We start from the raw sequence: 20,380 nt of genomic DNA, 5'->3' as shown, positions 1-20,380 counted from the left end.
TACTTATTGCAACAATATTTGTATTACAGTGTTAATTTTTTTTTTAAACTTAATTCTGTATAGATGAAATTTCTTTAAAAGAGAATAAATATTAAAAAAAATATTATTGGATGGCACCAAGGACACATGGAGACATTGAATTTATGTAACTTGAGGGAATTTATCTATAACCAAGGCAATAATTTGCATCTAACTAGGGAAACTCTTTCCAACTTGAACTGGGAGGTAGCTTACTAACAGAAATGCCAATTAAGAAGGGGTATGAACAACACAAATATGATAATTATAACAAACATAGGAAAAGACATAGAGAATAAGAAACAGTATTAACTGTATAATTATTAAGAGTTGGCAGGATAAATAATCATTTACTTCTAGACTCTTCTAAGCGGCAAGTAAGAGGAAGAAAGATTATGACAGGATGACTTTAATGAATGCAGATGGTAAAAAGATTATTATTATTATATAGGCCTCCAAGGAGTCAAAAGACTTGTTGCAGGAGGTCCTTCCTAGGAAACACAAGTCTATCAAGACTCATCGTGGGAGGTCCCTCCTAGGAAATACAAAGTCCATCATACCATTCCTTAAACCTCATCTCAACTACTGTGCCCAGATTTGGTCACCTCTTCATTTGGTTTCTTCTTGATGGGGAGGAGGTGGAGAGGATCCAAAAGCAAGTGACCAAGATGATAGCAGGTCTATGGAATGAACCTTATGAGAACAGGTTGAAGATTTGTGGGTTCCAGAAATTGGTTGATAGGCAGAAAAGGGAAGATATAATCAAATTGCTGAAGGGTTTCAATAGGATTAATTCAGAGGATATATTTGAGATCAGGACTGGTGGTGGGAGAACTAGGGGACATCTATGGAAGCTGGGCAAGAGTGTGGTTAGCAAGGGTGTCAGAGCTGGGTTCTTTACTTTTAGAGTGGTAAATGAGTGGAATAAGCTGTCAGAGTCTGTTGTGGGTGTTATGACAGTGAGTGAGTTCAAGGCAAGGTATGATAGATACTTTGAGAATTTCGAATAGTTGTGGGTCTCCCTCGATGAGTCTAAGGACTCCCTGGAGTCACCCGTAATAATAATAATAATAATAAACTCATTGACCGTTCTCGCTCTCACCACTCAGTCAGGCAATGCATTCCACAGTTCAACCACCCTCCATGCAAAGTAACCACTCCTCACCCTCTCACAGTTTCCTTTCGTAACTTCCAGGGATGGCCCCTTGTCATCATTCCTTCCTGCTGTTCAACCAAGCAAAAGAACTCCCCAGTGTCAACCCTGTAACCACTTCTCAACAGTTTAAAAGGCTCAATCATATCACCACTCCTTCTTCTATCCACCAAACTCTGCAGTCCACATTCCCTCAGTTGATCCTCATAAATAACATTGTACAGTCCTGAAACCATCTTTGTTATCTGCCTCTGTACCCTTTCCACAGTTAATTTATCCCCTTCAAGTCCCAGGGACCAAATCTGAGAACAATAGTCTAAGTGTGGTCTGATCAGGGTCTTATACAACGGAATGATAACTCTTTTATCTCAACAGGTCAGCGTCCTTCTCATTATTGCAGCAATCCTCTGTGTTACCTTCACTACCTTTGCAATATGTCCCTTGAATTTCAGGTTTCTATCAATGATCAACCTAACTTCCTCCAGTATATCTCCTCCAATAGAGTATGCAGTGTCCCATCGATGTGTCCCAAACCTCAAGACCTTACATTTTGCTGCATTGAATCAATACCCCCATTAATTTACCCATCTGTCTAGCTTATTCAAATCCTCTTGCATGACTACCACATCTGCACTATTACTAATAACCCTTCCCAGCTTCACATCATCCGCAAACAACTGAATATCCCCTTGCAATCCACGAAAAATGTCATTTATATAAAGGTTAAAGAATATAGCTCCCAGTAATGAGCCCTGTGGGACCCCCACTTGTAACCTTCTGCTTCTTTGATATTGCTCCCCCACACATACAACTCTCTGATACCTATCAGACAGCCAATCCTGAATCCAGTTGACCAACCTGATATCCAAATTCATGTGCTGCAACTTAAATATCAGCTTATCATGTGGTACCCTGTCAAATGCCTTCGCAAAATCCAAGAAAATGGCAGTATATGCCTTTCCCTCATCTAATGCTCTTGTAACTTTATTATAAAAGGCTAGCATATTACTAAAACAAGAGTGCCCCCTCAAAAATCCATGTTGACTCTGACAGATAACATTACCCTGATCTGTCCAATGTTGTATACGGTCCCTAACTAATTTCTCCAAGATCTTAAAAACTACTGATGACACACAAACTGGCCTATAATTAGGCACTTCCAGTATGTTATCACCCTTATGCAATGGCATTATCTTACCTTCCTTCCATTCCTTGGACACCTTTCCCGTATCCAGACTTTTAACTTAAAGCAAGGTGAAAGGAGCTGTGTTGTTTAAAATTATTATTATGGGTATCTCCATGGAGTCAGTAGACTCATCGCAAGAGACCCAAACTATCAAAACAATATCTATCATATCTCTTCTTGAATCCATTTACAAACAAAGCACTCACAACCGAGTCAGGCAATGCATTCCACTCATTCACCATCCTCCAGGTGAAAACCTCGTTCTCACACCCTTGTTAACCACACTTTTCCTTAATTTCCAGGGATGATCTCTTGTTCTTCCATCACTATCACACAACTGAAACATTTCCCCTGCATCAATCTTATAAAAACCTTTTAGTAACTTAAATGTTTTTATCATATCCTCTCCTCCACCTATCAACCAACCTCTGCAATCCACAAGCTCTCAATCTATTAATGTATGGAACATTTTTTACATCACTCACCAACTTAGTCACTCTCCTGTGAATCTTCTCCACAACCTCCTCATCTCCAAGGAATCCAGGTGACCAGACTTGAGCACAGTAATCCAAATGTGAAAGTACCAACACTTTATAAAGGGGAATAATAACCTCTTTATCTCTTGATGTTAGTGTGTTCCTCAATAACCAAGTAATCCTATGTGCAATCTTGGACACCTTAGCAATGTGTTCCCTGAATTTCATCTCCCTATTCACCAACATCCCTAGGTCCCTAACCTCATCAATCTCTTGGAGTACCGTTCCATCAATGTAGTACACAGCTGGTAATCTTATAATCACAAAATGCATAACTTTAAACTTTTCCACATTGAACTGACATCCATTACCTTTCGCCCATTTTGTCAGCTTATTTAAAACATCCTGCAAACTCTCAACATCAGCTTGATTTTTTATTGCGCTACCCAACTTTGTATCATCAGCAAACAACTGAATATCTCCCTTTAAGCCATTTCATATATCATTTATATACAAATTAAACAACAATGGCCCAAGCACAGAGCCATGAGGCATACTGGACTCTGCACCTCCATACACCACCTTCTGGTATCTCTCCCTGAGCCATTCTCCTATCCATATATCACCAGTTTAGTATCCATCCCCATCTGCTCCAATTTGCACAACAGTGTTCCATGGGGTATCCTGACAAAAGCCTTAGTAAAGTCCAGAAGTAGCACTGTGTAGCCATTTCCTTTGTTCAACTCAGATGTCATTCTATTATAAAAAGTTAATAAATTACTAAGGCAGGATCGACCTTTAACTAAACCATGTTGACCCTATAGAGTATCATATTCTGATCCACCAATTGTTGAATTCTGTCCTTAACCAACTTTTCCAATACTTTTACCACCACTTCCGAGATGGTGATTGATCTGTAATTAACTACTGCAGTCTTAGAGCCACCTTTATGCAAAGGAACCACTTTGCCTTCCTTCCACTCTCTAGGGACCATACCAGAATTCAAACTTAAGTTAAATAACCAAGTAAGAGGCATTGACAATTCCTTTGCACATTCACACAACACCCGAGCTAGTCCTAGGATGGATGAGAAGGAGAGGAGAGGGGAATATTAGTAATTATTTTGGTTATATCTTATTTATTTTAGACTATAAAGTTGAGTGAAACCAAGAATATAATTTCTTGGCACCTTTAATTTATAGTATAATCAAATGAAAAAACTTTCAACACCTATCTTTAATCCAGAGTATTTTAGTAATAAGATCTGACCACTTTTGACTTGTATATGGAAAAATGATTTCTGCATTACTTCAGCCTTGGTATCACTTCTGGGTCTGGCACCCACTGATGAGACTTGGTAAAATTACAAAAAGTGCATGACCAAATCAGTAAGAAATTAGCTCCAAAATTCCAAATCTTCAGGAGCAACTTTTACAGTCGAATACTGATGGGACATCAGTTGAAATTACCAATAATGTACCTAAAATAACAACTGAACAGGTACACAATGAAATTCAAAAATATTTAACTGTTCTACAAGGAGAAACTGGAGAAGAAACAGAAAAGCAAGTAAGACAACTGAAAGAACTTAATATGCAGACAAGATCATCAAAAAGGAAAGACGAATTAATAAAAAAAAATTGAAGATAAACAAAAAAAATGTAAAAAAAAAGAACTACAACTAAAAGAAAAAGTAATAAAAAATGTAAAGATGGAGAAGGCTGTGGATCATCAAATGAAAACTCTTCAGGCTCAGAAGAGTTCGTGGATTATGAAGAGCCAACTCATGCTAATAAAGAGAAAGCATGAGATACAATTAAAGAAAATATAATAAAGTTCACTGATTCAAAGTTTTCTCAGTTTTATCATCTACATGAAAAGAAAATAACTAACTTCCAAACCAAAAATGATAGCCATGAAATTGAAGTAATGGAAAGCAACTGTAAAAAATTTTAAAACAGTTTACAAGAAGCAGGTTACGCAATTGCTTCTTCACAGATTGAAGACCTCATTCGGGTTCATCCAAAATTTAGAAGTTAAAGACTTACCAGTGACCCTTCAATAATCATAGCATCTCCTTTCTGCATTACCTCATTAAATGTATAAGGATTCCATAGGCAAATTAAACAAGAAATGATGGAAATTCATGCTACACTATAATATTAGGTTTTTGTTTCTCCAAGAAACATACTTCTGCAGATATAAAGATAAAAAAAGTTTAACAGGGCTGGAGTAGGAGGTTCTTATTCTTGTCCCCCCTCCTTGGGTTATTCTGTAATATCCAAAAGGATGCAGAAGAGAGAATCTTGACAATAGATTGTGGATGTGTAATAAGGTTTATAAATGTTTATGCTCCATCCAATAGAATAGTTAGACAAAAATTCTTCCAGGAATTGGAACCATATTTATATGGTGCTCACTACATCGTAGCAGTTAGAGACTGGAATTGTACTGAAAACCCATATTAGACAAAATAGGAGGACACCCCAGGAGTGGAAAAGTGGGATTATGCATAGTTAAAAACATGTCTTGTACTCAACTAGTAGAAATATGGAGGATTCGCAATTGTAATCTTCAGGCATACACATACATAAATCAAGGTATTGGTACTCGTACTGATCGAATTTATATCTCTTTTTCCCTTATAAATAGAATAATTCAGATAAAACATCTTGACATCAACATGCCAGATCATAATCCAGTTAAAATTAAGTTCCACTGCATGGAAAAAGTACAGATCTCTTCTGGACCATGGAGACTTCCACCAAATTTTCCGTTGATCTTTTCAACTAAATTCCAGATTCTGAAATTGGGATATGTGGTTAAAATTCAAACAAGCAATAAAGCAGAATATGATGGAATGGGGAAAGGAACAGGCTTTCCTCAAAAGGAAAAAGTTGATAGATCTGTATAGCGATTATAAAGAGAAAGCTGGTTTGTAACAAACCAATGCAATGGTATAGAATGTAGCAACATCATTAGAAACATTAACATAGAGATAGATCTGGAAAGGCAGAAACAAGTAGAAGAAAGATATTTTAAGATAAGAATACAACAGCACTTAGCATTTAGCCCTTCAGCTGCATTCTTCAATAGACAATTTACAAAATTTTGCAAAGAAAGGACTATCACTCAAATCTGTGTTGATGGAGAAGACATGTCCACCACTAAAGACATCCTTAATCACTTAACACGTATAAAACCAACAGTAATAACTTTAATGAATTAAAGGTACAACTATTTTGTACTGAAAGTAACATCAGTTCATATTTAAACTTGCAGTTTAAATATGAACGCATTTTTAAAGAAAGTTGTGAAGTCCTTTTGCATCGACCGAATTTGAATCGAAATGATTGTCTCTCTCTCTCTCAAACGTTTGGGAGATTCTTATCTTATGCAACCATCAATGAATAATTATCTTTAAAGAATTATTTAATATTATTTTAATTAATCTTCTGGCATGCAACAACAATTTAATTGGTGATCAACCGACTGTTTTGTAACTTGTGTTCCATTCCTTTAGCTGTTTGTTCTACACTGATGATGTACCGTTACTTTCAGAACAAAATATTTATACCTTTAATTCATTAAAGTTATTACTATTGGTTTTATACATGTTAAGTGATTAATTTATTATGCCACAGGTACCTCTAAAGATAAAGACATCCTTAACTCTTTTCAAAAACACTACAAAAATCTGTTTGAAGACAATAGTACTGGTGGAAATTATAACTCTTGGAACATGAATGGCTTCCCTGTTCATATCCAAGATGGGCTTGAAAGCCCCATTACAGCATCTGAAGTTACCACAGTCCATAAAGAATACCAGACAAGAAAATCCCAAGGGCCTGATGGTCTAGGGATAGAACTTTATTGTGAGGCGTGGGATTTTATTCTTCACATTCTAGTTACACTACTTAATTCCTTTCTCTCATCAGGACACATACCAGGTGAATTTGTAGCCAGCCATACTGTCTTCATTCCTAAACCTAATAGAGATCACACCTTAATCAGCAGCTGGAGACCTATTATATACTGACTACAAGATATTTTTCCGCATTATCAATAACAGGCTCAAATTGGGAATGAAATATATAATTAAAAGCACACAAGTGTACGGAGTACTAAGTCGAGCAGTAGAATTTAATCTATTTCTGCTAAGTGATCTAATCCGTTTAGTTAACACAAAAAAAAAGTCGATGGCAGTGCTATCAGTAGACCTTACTCAAGCATTCGATAATGTCCGGCATCCCTTTCTATTCCACATCCTCCAGCAAATTGGTATAGGTAAAAAACTGCTATCTGTTATCAAAGGAGCCTATGCTCCTTTCATAAATTCAACCACCTGCCTCCAAGTTAATGGGTTCCTGTCAGACCCATTAAAAATTCAACAAGGAGTCAAGCAAGGTTGCCCTCTCAGTCCATTGCTCTTGGCATTGGTTCTTGAACCTTTCTTGAACCACATATTCTGAAGGAATGTACCAGGGAGTTGACACCAGCCTTGACATATTTTTTTAATATGAGTCTTGCACTCGGTCAAGTTCCTAAGGAGTAAAAGAAGGGCAAGATTGTGCCACTCCATAAAGGAAGTGATAGAACTCAAGCATCAAAATATAGGCCTATTTGTGTGTCAGATGTTGTAGTTAAGTTGTTGGAGAAGCTTGTGAGAACTAGGATTCAGAATTGGGTTGACAACAATGTCAACAATACACATACTGTGGGAGGAATAACAGTTTCTTCAACTAAAAAGGAAAATAAGGTATTAGTATATGCCGATGATGTAGTCTGAATTTTGAAGGATAATGTTTCCATATATATATATTTTGATATTTTGGAAAACTTCAGCAAAACCACCAGATTAATTTAATTATTAATGAAGACAAGACAAGACAAAATTAAAAGTTTATGGAAAGTGGGATCTTGGAGGCATTCCTTTTGGACTAACCCCTAATATAGAACCCTTCATTATACTTGGAATTCCCTTCTTCACTTAACCAATATTACAAGTCCAAGAACTTATATACAAGAACTTGGAAATGTTAGAAGACTGGAAAATAGGGCTAGTCTGCTTATTTTTCTAAAGCTATGTGGAACTACAGGGAAGGGGGGGTGATTATGAAGAGCTCAGGAGACAGCTTGCAGGTGTAGCATGGAATGAGGAGTTAGCTGGAAAAGAGATCAATGCAGCTGCAGGATTTTCAAAAACTATCTAGTAGATGCAATATCTAAATGTATTCCAAGGGTCAGAAGGTTAAAGATTAAGATTAAGCATGCGATACAGAGAAAAAGGGCATTATGGAGGCAGCATAAGAGAAGTGGAAATAACCAATTCGATGAAGACTGCAAAGACCAGGCAAGGGATGTTAATTGGTTGGTGAGGGTAGGTTGAAGAGAGGCATGAACAGCAGTTAGCTAATGAAGACAAAAAGAATCCTAAGGAGTTCTTTCGATATGTGGCCAGCAAAAGAAAGAATGATTACGGAAGGATGACACTGATTGGAGAAAATGGTATAAAGACAGCTGTTGCAGAATGTGTGGTGGAGATACTTAATGAGCAGTTCATAAAGGTCTTTCAATCTTATGAATGTGACTTCATGGAGAGATTGAGAGCAGTTGATGATGGGGAAGAGAGACTTACTATAAGTGAGCAAGAGGTGTATGAGGAGTTGAGCAAACTAGATGTACATAAGGCTGTGGGACTTGATAATATATCACCACGTATTCTGAAGGAATGTGCCAGGGAGTTGATGCTGGCCTTGATATATTTTTTTAATATGAGTCTTGCACTCAGTCAAGTTCCTAAGTAGTGAAAGGAGGGCAAGATTGTGCCACTTCATAAAGGAGGTGATAGAACTCAAGCATCAAAATATAGGCTTATCTGTGTGTCAGATGTTGTAGCTAAGTTGCTGGAGAAGCTTGTGAGAACTAGGATTCAGAATTGGGTTGACATCAACGGTATTATCTTTCATGGACAGCATGGATTTGCTAAAGGGAGGTCACATTTTAGTAATCTACTTACTTATTACAATAAGGTGACTGCTTCCATGGACGTAAGAGAAGGATACACAGTAACATACTTAGATTTTGCAAAGGCTTTTGATAGATTACCGCATGATAAGTTGATAGTTAAACTGGAGTGGATGGGGTTAGATATTAGGTTGGTGCATTGGATTGGAGACTGGCTATCTGATAGGTATCAACAAGTTGTGTATAGGGGAGCGATATCCAGGAAAAGAAAGTTACTAGTGGTGTTCCTCAGGGGTCTGTTTTAGTGCCATTGCTGTTTATCTTGTATATTAATGATATTGGTGAAGTTTGCATGGAAATATTCAGTTGTTTGCAGATGATGCAGAGTTGGGACGAACCATGAAGAGTAGAGAAGATTTTGTGGCCTTACAAGAAGATGTGAATAAATTGAGTGATTGGGCACAGGAATGAGGATGTGAGTTCAATGTTGCAAAATGTAAGGTTTTAAAATTTGGAAAACAAAAGTGGGATACAGAATTTATGCTTGGTGAGGATATATTATCAGAGGTGGAGGAAATCAGAGATCTAGGGCTGATAGTGGATAAGGATCTGAAATTTAGAGGACACATAGCCAAAATTGTGAAGGCAACACAAAGGCTTCTGGGAATGTTGCAGAGGGCATTGACTTGGAGAAGTAAGGAGATTCTTGTTCCACTGTATAAGGCTTTGATTAGGCCACACATGAACTATTGTGCCCAGATTTGGTCACCTGGTTTTCAGTTGGATGAAGAGATGTTGGAAAGGGTCCAGAGGTGACTAATTATGGTAGTTTCTAACCTCCGGAAATGTCGAGTATGAGTAAAGATTGAGAAGATGCTTGCAGAGTCCGGTGGACAGGAGGAAGAAGGGAGATACGATAGAGACCTACAAGCTATTAAGGGATTGTTATAGGATCAATGCTGGAGAGGTTCTTCTACAGAAAATAGTGGGAGATCAGAGGTCATCCCTGGAAACTGTATAAAGAGGGTGTGAGTAGGGGAGTGAGAAGCAGGTTTTTTTCATGCAGAGTTGTGAATGATTGGAATGCCTTGCCTGAGAGTGTGGTGTCTGCAGAGAATTTGAGTGTGTTTAAAGCACGGTATGATGAGTTGTGTGTTTGATAAAAGGATATCTTAGATGAGCCTTTGACTCCATGGGGTCTTGGGTAATAATAATGATAATCTTTCCTGCTTAGTTGTATATAGGGTGTTTAAAAAAGAATGACCTGATTTCAAATAATTATATTTAATAATGAAAATGTGGTACAGTTACAAAATAACTTACCAAGTATGAAGTAAGGCCTAAAGTTTCACTCACCACAATTACACATGGTACAAGTCGCATTCATTTGTGGTTTGTGGTTGCAGAGATATACAATTTTCCAATTGGGACATTCTTTTTGAAACACCCTGTATAATAAATATTACAGACATAACAGATGCTGTAGAAAAGCAATTATATAGTAAACCTGTGGAATTTTTTTGGTCTAGCTGGTACCAAGAAGTTAAAAAGGAATTTCTTCAACTATAACGAAGCATGGAGGATTTGGACTTCCAGTGTTAAAATTCTGCTATTTAAGGAATACAGCTTCAAAATCCATAAAATATTACAAACTAATCACACATGTGCAGATCTTCTCCAGCACTACTTGGATTTCAACTTCCTCTGTTTGGAGTTAATGATTATAAAGGTCCAAACGCTGAAATCGTTCCTGAATACTACAACACTTTGTGCTTAACTCTAAGACTGCTAAAACACTCCAGAATTGACATTCTTTCCATTAAAAAAAGTAAAATTTGGTATAAAGAAATCTTTAATCTCTTTTGCTGCAAAGTTCCACAGTTGGGTACTGACAACAATATTTTGTTTCATAACTTGATGCAGTTCCAAGCATCAAGGATCTTGCTTGGAGCATTGCATATGGTCGCCTTCCAGTCAATGCCATCAAATGGAGGTACTTTAACATCAGAGATTCAATCTGTGACATTTGTTACCAATTGGAAACAGTAGAACATGCATTCTACAGCTTCCCTCTTGCTCTGCATATTTGGAACAGATTATGTAATGTATCGGGCATGTCACTATTTACAACAGAATAGAACAAGTTATTTTTTTACAATACCCACCTGTTAGCAATGGATTTAGCTGGATGTCTATGGACATCATGGCTGGTTTGGGGTTAATCCCCTGCTTTGTAATTCCACATATATCTCTTCTTGACAGAAACTTCTGCATTTCTAGTAATCTCCTGGGTGAATATTGGCTACTGGTAAGTTCTCTGTGATGAGATCTTACACTCACTCCCGAATCTTGTGTCCCCTGCAATACATGCTATCTCAGGTAATTATCTCTTGAAGCAGCTGTATAAATTTCATTTCCTTCCTTTCCTGTGACTGTTTCCACCTCCTAGTCTACATACACATAGTTGAAATCCCCCATAATAATAACTCAACCTGTACTCGTCATCTATATTATTTCTTATATCTTCTGGATTATAATAGAATGAAATGCCATCTGCATTCCTGTCTTCCTGATGTACTTCTACTCTTTTTGGCTTCAATTCTTCTCCTAACATAGGAAAATCCCTTCATCCATCCTATTCCTTCTGTCCTCTGAAGATTCAATATCCTTTACATTCTATTCTCATGATGACTCATTGTCATTCTCATTGTCAGTCTTCCCATGACTTTTACTTAGCTAATCTATCTGCAAAACAAGCTATGTTCCATTTTCTGTATATTCTTTTACAAAATCTGCTGACTTGTTTGCTAGGAACTTTTGACTTTTGATATGCTTTTTTTCCCTTGGCTGACTCTTTACCTTCCTGAATCCACATGGATGGAGTTTTGATTTTATTTTATTTTATTTTTTTTAAATCCTTGAAGACAAACTTCCCTCACATGCCTGTCTTTCAGAATCAATGTTTTCTTCAAGCTCTTCAACTGAATCCCCAAGGTTTCGTTCTTATTTTCAAATTCTTTTATTTTTAATTCAATAATATTTATGTATTTGAGTCTACAGTTCATCTCTGAAAGCTGCCTCAACTTTGATTCTGTTTAAGACTTTCTTACACACACATTGATATTCAATTTTATCCTCCTCAAAACTAAATAGTGATCACTTTCTATTTCAACTTCTCTATATACTTATGTGAATCAGTGTGAAGACATCACTATTGAGTAATATAGTCAATGACATTCTTATTTCTTCTGTCTTCTCTCCATGTCAATTTGTACATGTCTTTATGTTGGAACACAATGTTAGTAATAACTAGTCCATGTACTTATTAGATTTGCTTTTCTCTCCAAATTGTCCCAAAAATTTTTTTAAACATTTCTTACTCTGCTGTTTAGGATGTCCAACAACCACAATGTTTCCTTTTCTTTGTATTAGCTGCCTGCACTTGCCTCAAAAAAATTGTCTACTTTTTTCCTTAATAGAACCTTCTATGGGACCATAGGCATGAATAAGTCTCACTGTCCAGTTACCCATTCTGATATTTGCCTATAATCATTCTACTTGATATTGCCTGCAATTTATAAATATTTTTCTTGTATGAAATGTTGAATACTCTATTTCTTCTTTTCCTTGATTGTTACAACCTGAATATAATTTCTTGTATTTTTGCTTAGAAAAATCTCACTTGTTTTTGTCTTCTTTGTTTTGGTAACACCTATTGCATATTTCTTACATTAATGATGCCAATCTTGAAATCTGACAATGTTGAGATGGGATTTGCTTCAGTAGCCTACTTTTCACTATTTGCCCTGATAAAAACAATGGGGACCTTGTTTATCTTGTCAATGTCCCAGCCAGCACAAAATTCTGCCTATTGTACAATCATGTTATACTGGTTTAACTCAATAAGAATACAATTTCGTCAGCTAAATCCCAAAATGCCAGCCCATCCTCATCTGTTCAGTATCCAGGTAGATATCTACTAATGGGCAGTAACATGAGAAAATAATGAGTGGACATTAGGTCAGAAATCCTGCTTGGTTTTCTGCATTCTTTAAAAGGCTATAAATAGTCTCCTCCATTCAGTTATGGTGCTAAAGCACTCTATTTAATTTTATTGAATTAAAAATGTATCTAACTTCCTATTTACCAGAAACTTTAAAAAAAAATAATATTTTCAAACAGATTACCTTTGCTTTAGCATTTACTTTAGCATCATGCTCTATCAGGAGTGTTGACATATCACTATGGCCTTCCTGGGAAGCTAAATGTAAAGGAGTAAATCCAGCCTATATTTGAAAAAAAAAAATTGAAAATATATTTATCAGAAAACTTAAAACATCTTCAATCTACAAAGAGTTTCATTTAATGGATATAGAAAACGCGTTTAAGTAAGATTAGTTTTTCCAGCTCATATTGGTTTATTCACCTAAAATACAGTAATCTCTTTACATGATTATATCAGTAGCATGATGTTCAGATAACAGAGAATATCAGTAGAAGTAACTGAGGAATTTGTTATTTAAAGGTTTGATCATAAGAGACCAAATCGAGAAAGGAGATTAATAAAGGTAGACATGAAGAGAATTTAATGAAAAAATTAATACACACACACGTTATTTTAAGTTATTATTATTATTCTATGTGCACATCCATAGAGTCTGAAGACTGATTGTGGAATATCAAAACAATCCACAAAATATCTACAATACCTAACCAGACTATTCCTCAGTGTTCAGGAAAGACATTTCTGACCCTCTAGCCAAGTGACGAAACATTTCCCTAAAACAATCCTATAAATATTTCAAGTAACGAGGGAGACTCGTTAGTACGAGGTGTGATAGTAGAGGATTTGACAAAATCGTACCAACCTGGTGCGACCATAAAGGATGTAACTGAGTCTATTAGAGAGCAAAAGGAAAGGGTGAAAGAAATGATTATTGTGGCAGGTACGAATGATTTGAAAGGAGACAAAATGGAAATGATAGAAGACCTGAATGAATTGTTTGAGCTAGCAAAAGAAAAGAGTGAGAGAGTTAGAATGATTAGTCTTTTGCCACGGTATGACAGTGAAATGTTTAAAAGGAGGGCCATAATTGCGAATGACTTTAAGCATGGGTTATGTATGACGAGTGGTGTGGAATTTGTGGACGTGTGGAGTGAGTTCGATGGGCGAAAGGATCTATATAAGATGGATGGCTTGCATTTGAATGGTTACGGTGTAAGAAGACTTGAGAAAGTGTTGCTGAATGTGGTGGATGTGCAAATTCAGGGAAACTAGATTTATTAAGGGGGGGGAGTAGATATACAGTCCTTAGGGAGGCAGTTGAATGTAAGAATGAATATAATATGCCCGAGCAAATAAGGACAACAAATCAGAGTGGGATAGTTAATATAAGGCATCAAGGTAGGGTTGGGGCTAATGGGGGTCTTAAATTCATGTACACTAATGCTAGGAGTATTAGGAACAAGAAGGAAGAGTTTTTGGCCATGGTTGGCACTTCCAGACCACAGGTTATTGGTATTAGTGAAACATGGCTGACTGTAGATGATATAGCTAGTGGGATTGAATGTGATGAGTATAGTGTGTTCAGGAATGACAGGGAGAATAAAATGGAGAGAGGAGTATTGTTGATGATAGCTGATTAGCTGCAGCCAAGGAGAATAGAAGTTGAATTGCAGGATAGAGAAAAGAGCACATTTGAGGCCATTTGGTGTGAGATTATGGCTAGCAGAACTAAATATACAATTGGGTGCTGCTATAGACCAGGTGATGGAAAAGATGGTGGTGACAGTACGCACAAGCAAATAGAAGAAATGAGTGGAAGGAGGGTGATTATTATGGGAGATTTCAACTATGGTCGCATTGATTGGAGTGAGGAGAGGACACACGGGAGGAGGGAATTGGATTTTATGCGGTTATTAAGGGATAACTATCTGCGACAGCATGTAATGGAAAATACTAGGAATCAGAGAGTGCTTGACTTAGTAATTACATCTGAGGATTTGGCTGTAACAAATATGACCACATTGCCACCAATCAGTGAGAATGACCATTGGGTCTTGACTTGGGAGGTGGCTAAAGGTGTAGAATTTTCAATTAAGACAGGGTACATGTGGAATTATTGGGCTGGAAAGTATGACAAGCTTAGGAGTTTGATTGGTTCAGTGCCATGGCATGTACAACTGCAAGGACTAGAAGTCGTAGTGCATGAGATGTAGTTAAGAAGTGTTTGCATGAAGCAATGGCTGACTGTATACCTAGAGTCCGAATAATAAATCAACTAGGGGGTTAAATGGATGAATAACACCATTAAGCTTGAGCTGCAAAAAAAGAAACAACTATGGAGGGAATTTAAGGAGAAAGGTGACCGGCAGGCACACGAACGGTATAAAGCGCAGGCCAGAAGGGTAACGAGTGTGGTAAAAAAAGCAAAAAAGGATTACAAAAGAACATTGGCCATGCAGGCTAAAGAGAATCCTAAACAGTTTTTTAGATATGTAGCAAGTAAAAGGAAAAATGTACATGGCAGAATGATTTTAAAGAATGCCGATGGTAGGGAGGTAACTGAATCAGTTGATATAGTTGAGTTAATGAGTGAGCACTTTGCAAGAATATATCATCCAGGTGGTGACATTGCAGAAACGAATGCACCAGTAGATTATACGGGAATTGTGGTGAATGAAGTGGAAGTGAGTAGTCTATTGCATAACCTCAATGTCAATACATCTGTGGGATTGGATGGTATACCAGCTCGTGTTGTACGAGAAGCAGCTAAAGAATTGTCAGTACCCTTGACCATTTTGTTTAATTTGAGTCTCGGGTCTGGGTTAGTCCCGAGGGGGTGGAAAGAGGGGAAAATAGTTCCACTGCATAAAGGTGGTTCCAAGACTGCTGTTGTAAATTACCGACCGATTAGCATATCAGGAATCATTGTCAAGGTCTTGGAGAAATTAGTCAAGAAAAGAATACAGGATTGGATAGATGAAAATGGGATATTGTATGGGGACAACATGGTTTTGTGAAGGGTAGATCATGCCTCAGTAACTTGCTCACGTTTTATAACACAGTGACGGCTGAACTGGATAGGGGTAATGGGTTTACAGTAAAACTACTGGACCTTGCCAAGGCTTTTGATAGGATACCACATAGAACCCTAATCAGTAAACTGAAGCAGATGGGGATAGATACAGGTTTGGTGAGATGGATAGGAGGGTGGTTGAAGGAGAGATACCAGAGTGTGGTTTATTCAGGAGTGGAGTCTAAAAGACGGCTTGTGACTAGTGGAGTGCCACAGGGTTCTGTTCTTGGACCACTGCTTTTCAATTTGTTCATAAATGATATAGGAAAGGATTTGAGAAGAAGTGTTCACTTGTTTGCTGATGATGCAAAGTTGGGTAGAGCAATTATGAGTGCACAGGATGTCAAAATTTTACAGGATGAGTTGGATAGTTTGGAGGACTGGGCTAGGAAAAATGGATGTCAATTTAATGTGGCAAAGTGTAAGGTTATGCACTTTGGGTTGAAAAGAATAGCAGCAGTATATTTCGCATTGGTGGAACCATACTCCAGGAGATTGATGAGGCCAGGGATATGGGAGTGTTGGTGGATAGGGAATTGAAGTTTAGGGAGCACCTTGCAAAAGTGACTAAAACAGCTCACCAAATCACTTGGCTTCTGAAAAATACTTTAACATGCAGAGACAAACAAGTTGTTGTTCCTCTGTATCGAGTGTTGATAAGACCCCATCTTGACTACTGTGCCCAGTTATGGGCACCAGGGTTTCTTCGTGATGGGGAGGAAGTGGAGAGGATCCAGAGACGAGTGACCAAGATGATAGCAGGTCTGTGGAATGAACCTTATGAGAATAGGTTGAAGATTTGTGCGTTGCAGAAATTGGTCGATAGGCGAAGGAGGGGGTGATATGATTGAGACATTCAAATTACTGAAGGGTTTCTATAAGATTGATCCAGAAGTTATTTTTGAAAATATGACTGGTGGTGGGAGGACTAGGTGCCATGAATGGAAGCTGGGCAAGAGCATGGTTGACATGGGTGTTAGAGCTAGGTTTTTTATTTGGAGAGTAGTGAATGAGTGGAATAAGCTTCCAGAGTCAGTTGTGGGTGCTACGACCATGAATGAGTTCAAGGCAAGGTATGATGGATACTGTGTGAATGTCGAATAGTTGTTCTTGACATGATGTTAGGGCCTCCCTCGATGAGTCTGTCGACTCCTTGGAGTTGCCCAGAACAATAATAATAATAATAATAATAATAATAATAATAATAATAATTTAAATGTTTCTATCATATCCCCTCTTTTTTGCCTATCAATCAACTTTTGAAACCCAAAAAATTAGTCTATCTTCCTAGCAGTAATTCCACAGACCACTCACAATCATGTCATCATCTCTGAATCAACTCCACTACTTCTTGATCCCAGAAACCCAAGTAACCAGACCTGAGCATGGTAATCCTGATATAGACATATGAAGACCTTATAATGAGGAACAACTTCCTTATTTCTACTTGTTAGTGTGTTCAACAAAAGTCAAATAAGCCTATGAGATACCTGGAAATGTTAGCAATATATCCTCTAAACATCAACTTTATTTACTAACACACCTAAAATCTCTAGCTTCATCTATTTCCTGGAGTAAAGTCCCATCAGTGTTATCCAAATTGCATGATTTTACCTCTATACATCGTCATCATGTGAGCAGCAGCAAGACAAGTAAATTTTATATGTAAATGTGTGCCTATATTGTCCAAATTATAGATTAATTATTACCGTGTGGAATACATTGTTTGGATAAAGTTTCTTAGGCAATATTAATGGCCTGGTTGGCCGAGCGGTTAGCGTATCCGCTTCCCAGCCAAAAGGCTGTGGGTTCGAATCCTGTTGTGGGCAAAGATGTTTGTGATTGAAAATACCAGTGGGGTGGTGGAGTTGTGTTTGTGTTGGTGAAGGTGTCACATAATAATAATAATAACATGGCAGTGAAAGGTAAATCACTGCATTGGTCTGTGAGGAGGAGAAAGTAAACAGCATAGATTTCTCAGCAATGGTAGAGTGCCATTAATGTAGTATGTATGCATGGGAAGACGTTGCAGATATTTAAGTAGATAGACTGAATAAGAGAAAAGAATGAGCGCGAGTCTGTAGGAAATGCAATATTCTGATGGACAATGATGCTTGCTTAAATATGAATTTAAACAGTTTAAATATGAGTAAAGAACATGGCATCATAACAGCAACGGCAGATGCAGACTGTGCAAGAAAAAACTTCAATTGACAATAAAGCGCATGATAATGATGTTGAAAAAACAGAGTACAATTAATTTTGACTGACCAGCAATAAATTATTGAGAGTGTATGATAGCAAATAGAGGAGGCAACATTTGAGCTGAGTTGGTCAAGATTAGGTAGATGTATAGTGAAATGAAGACAACTGTAGATATGTATGGAAGAGTAAAGAAAACAGGAACACATGTTGATATGAAAGGCTCACGTGAATCAGAGATGTGTCAATTATTTGAGGGCTGGTAAGTAAACAAGAAGATGCACAACGTTTGTTTACTGAATGTTAAAATGAATAGAGTGATTGAGGTACTGGATATGAGAAGTAAGTCAGGAAAGCAGATGGTAGTAGTAATAGGGACAAATGACTTGACTAGAGACATGGAGAATGTAAAATTGGGTATCATGAGGTTGTTGAGAAGGATAAAAGATAAGTGTCATAGGAGAGATAGTCAGTGTATTGCCCTGGTATGTCAAAAAAGTGATGAGATGATATCAGGAGATTTATGATAAGGATAAATGATTACAGTGTGACAGAAAATGTAGTCAGTATGTTGGCCAGTATGACAGTGAGGAGATTAGACAGAAAACAAGAATTATGAATCATGTGTTAGCAGAAATGTTTGGAAACAGAAGGGGTGAAGTTTGTTAATGTTTGGAATGAGTTTAAAGGGTAATGGATGCATTTAAATAGTTCTGGTGTGAGACATTTAGAGTGATTGCTGTTTGAAGTTAGAGCAATTAGTGCAGATAATGAATCTGAGCAAGAAAAAGAAGAAAAGAGATGTGAAAGAGCAGGACAGTAAAGAAGGAGAAATTAAAGTGGTGCTTATGAATGAAGAAGTGTGTGTGTAGCACTAGTGCAGAAAATGAAAGAATAAGTGTGCAAGAGAAATGGAAACGGGGAGACCCAGGATGGATAGGGGGGGAACAAAGCATGAGAAAGGCTGATGCTCCAAGAGGATGTGAATGGACGTGTATACAAAAAGGTAAGGGAATGAACTGGGATGTAAGGAAAATAGTTGAATTTCAAGAGAGTTCTGGGATGAGTAATAAGAAAAAGAAATGGCTCAAGGAAGGTATGAAAGTCACACCTAATAATGATATCAGTGAAACTTGTTATAGATCCAGGAATGACCTCTTATGTTTCTTTATGAATGCCAGAGATAACAAAGAAGGGAAATGAAATGGTTGCATTGATTGAGTTTGTTCACCCAAAAATTTTTAAATACGTGAGACATGGTTGGATGACATCTTGATATGAATAGAGATAGAAGGTGTAATGAATTTTTTGAAGATAGAAAGGCTACAAAAGGAAGGTGGGTTGCAATTGATGACAGAAAAAGAGTTATTTCCATACAAAGTAGAGATGAAAGGAGGAAATAGTGGTTTTGAGGCAGTAAAATGGAGATACAGGTGAATAGAATGAAGCACTTCATTAAATATTGGTATAGACCTAGTAACGAGAAGGGTAACCATGAAATATATAAGCAAATTAGCCAAGCAAATGGGAAAATGGTGATTCACTATGGGTGATTTTAAATACAGCAATATAAACTGGAATAACGAGATAGCAACCGGAAGAAAAGGAAAGGAGTTTATTGAGTTTTTGAGGAACAAGTACCTCAGGCAGTAGGTAACAGAGGGCACACAAGGATTGAGGGTCTTGGATTTGATCACTTCATTAGAGAGATCGAGACATACAAGTCGGCAAGAGGATGTTATAGGATTACCACTGAAGAGAATTTTCATGAAATGGTGGGATATTTGGGGAAAACAAGAGGTCATCTGTGGAAGCTGTATAAGTAGGTTGTGAGCAAAAGTGTGAGAAGCAGGTTTTTTGTATGGAGAGTTGCAAATGATTGGAATGCACTGCCTGAGAGTGTAGTGTCTGCAGAGAATTTGAATCTGTTTAAGACATGGTCTGTATAACAACATGGACCTCCTAAATGAGTTAGTGAATGCATATGGTCTTAGGATAATGATAATAATATACATGAAACTGATATGTATATTATGTTTTGCCAATACTACCAGCTCATTTAAATCATCCTGAAAACTCTCCATATAACCTAGGTTAACTATCACTCTACCCAGTTTTTGCAATGTCAGTAACTGAATATTTCCTGTCAAATTATTTCCCATATCATTTGTGTATAAATTTAACAGTCGTGGTCCTAGCACAGAACCTTGTGGCACTTTAATTATCCACTTTCTTCTACATTTTACTCCTCCATAAAGGTGACTGTCCATCAGTCACCTTTGTATCCATATGACCAGTA

General features: G+C 37.3%; 1 protein-coding gene across 10 annotated transcripts in view; it reads right to left on the bottom strand.

The window, feature by feature from the left end:
• LOC150104251 (uncharacterized) overlaps positions 1 to 20,380 on the bottom strand; it is a 1,804,220-nt gene that overhangs the window by 1,140,300 nt on the left and 643,540 nt on the right. For all 10 annotated transcript variants that reach the window (XM_090396244.1, XM_090396248.1, XM_090396245.1 and 7 more), the window contains exon 15: positions 12,988 to 13,086. In XM_090396244.1, the coding sequence (XP_090252370.1) occupies positions 12,988 to 13,086 (99 nt within the window). The remainder of the gene's footprint in view (positions 1 to 12,987; positions 13,087 to 20,380) is intronic.

This window comes from Typopeltis vanoorti, chromosome 8 (genome assembly GCF_054136105.1).
Source record: "Typopeltis vanoorti isolate ZY-2024b chromosome 8, IOZ_Tvanoo_1.0, whole genome shotgun sequence".
In the NCBI taxonomy this organism is placed as follows: Eukaryota; Metazoa; Arthropoda; class Arachnida; order Uropygi; family Thelyphonidae; genus Typopeltis; species Typopeltis vanoorti.
Note: the sequence above shows the minus strand (reverse complement) of the source record. Positions and strands in the feature narration are given on the sequence as shown.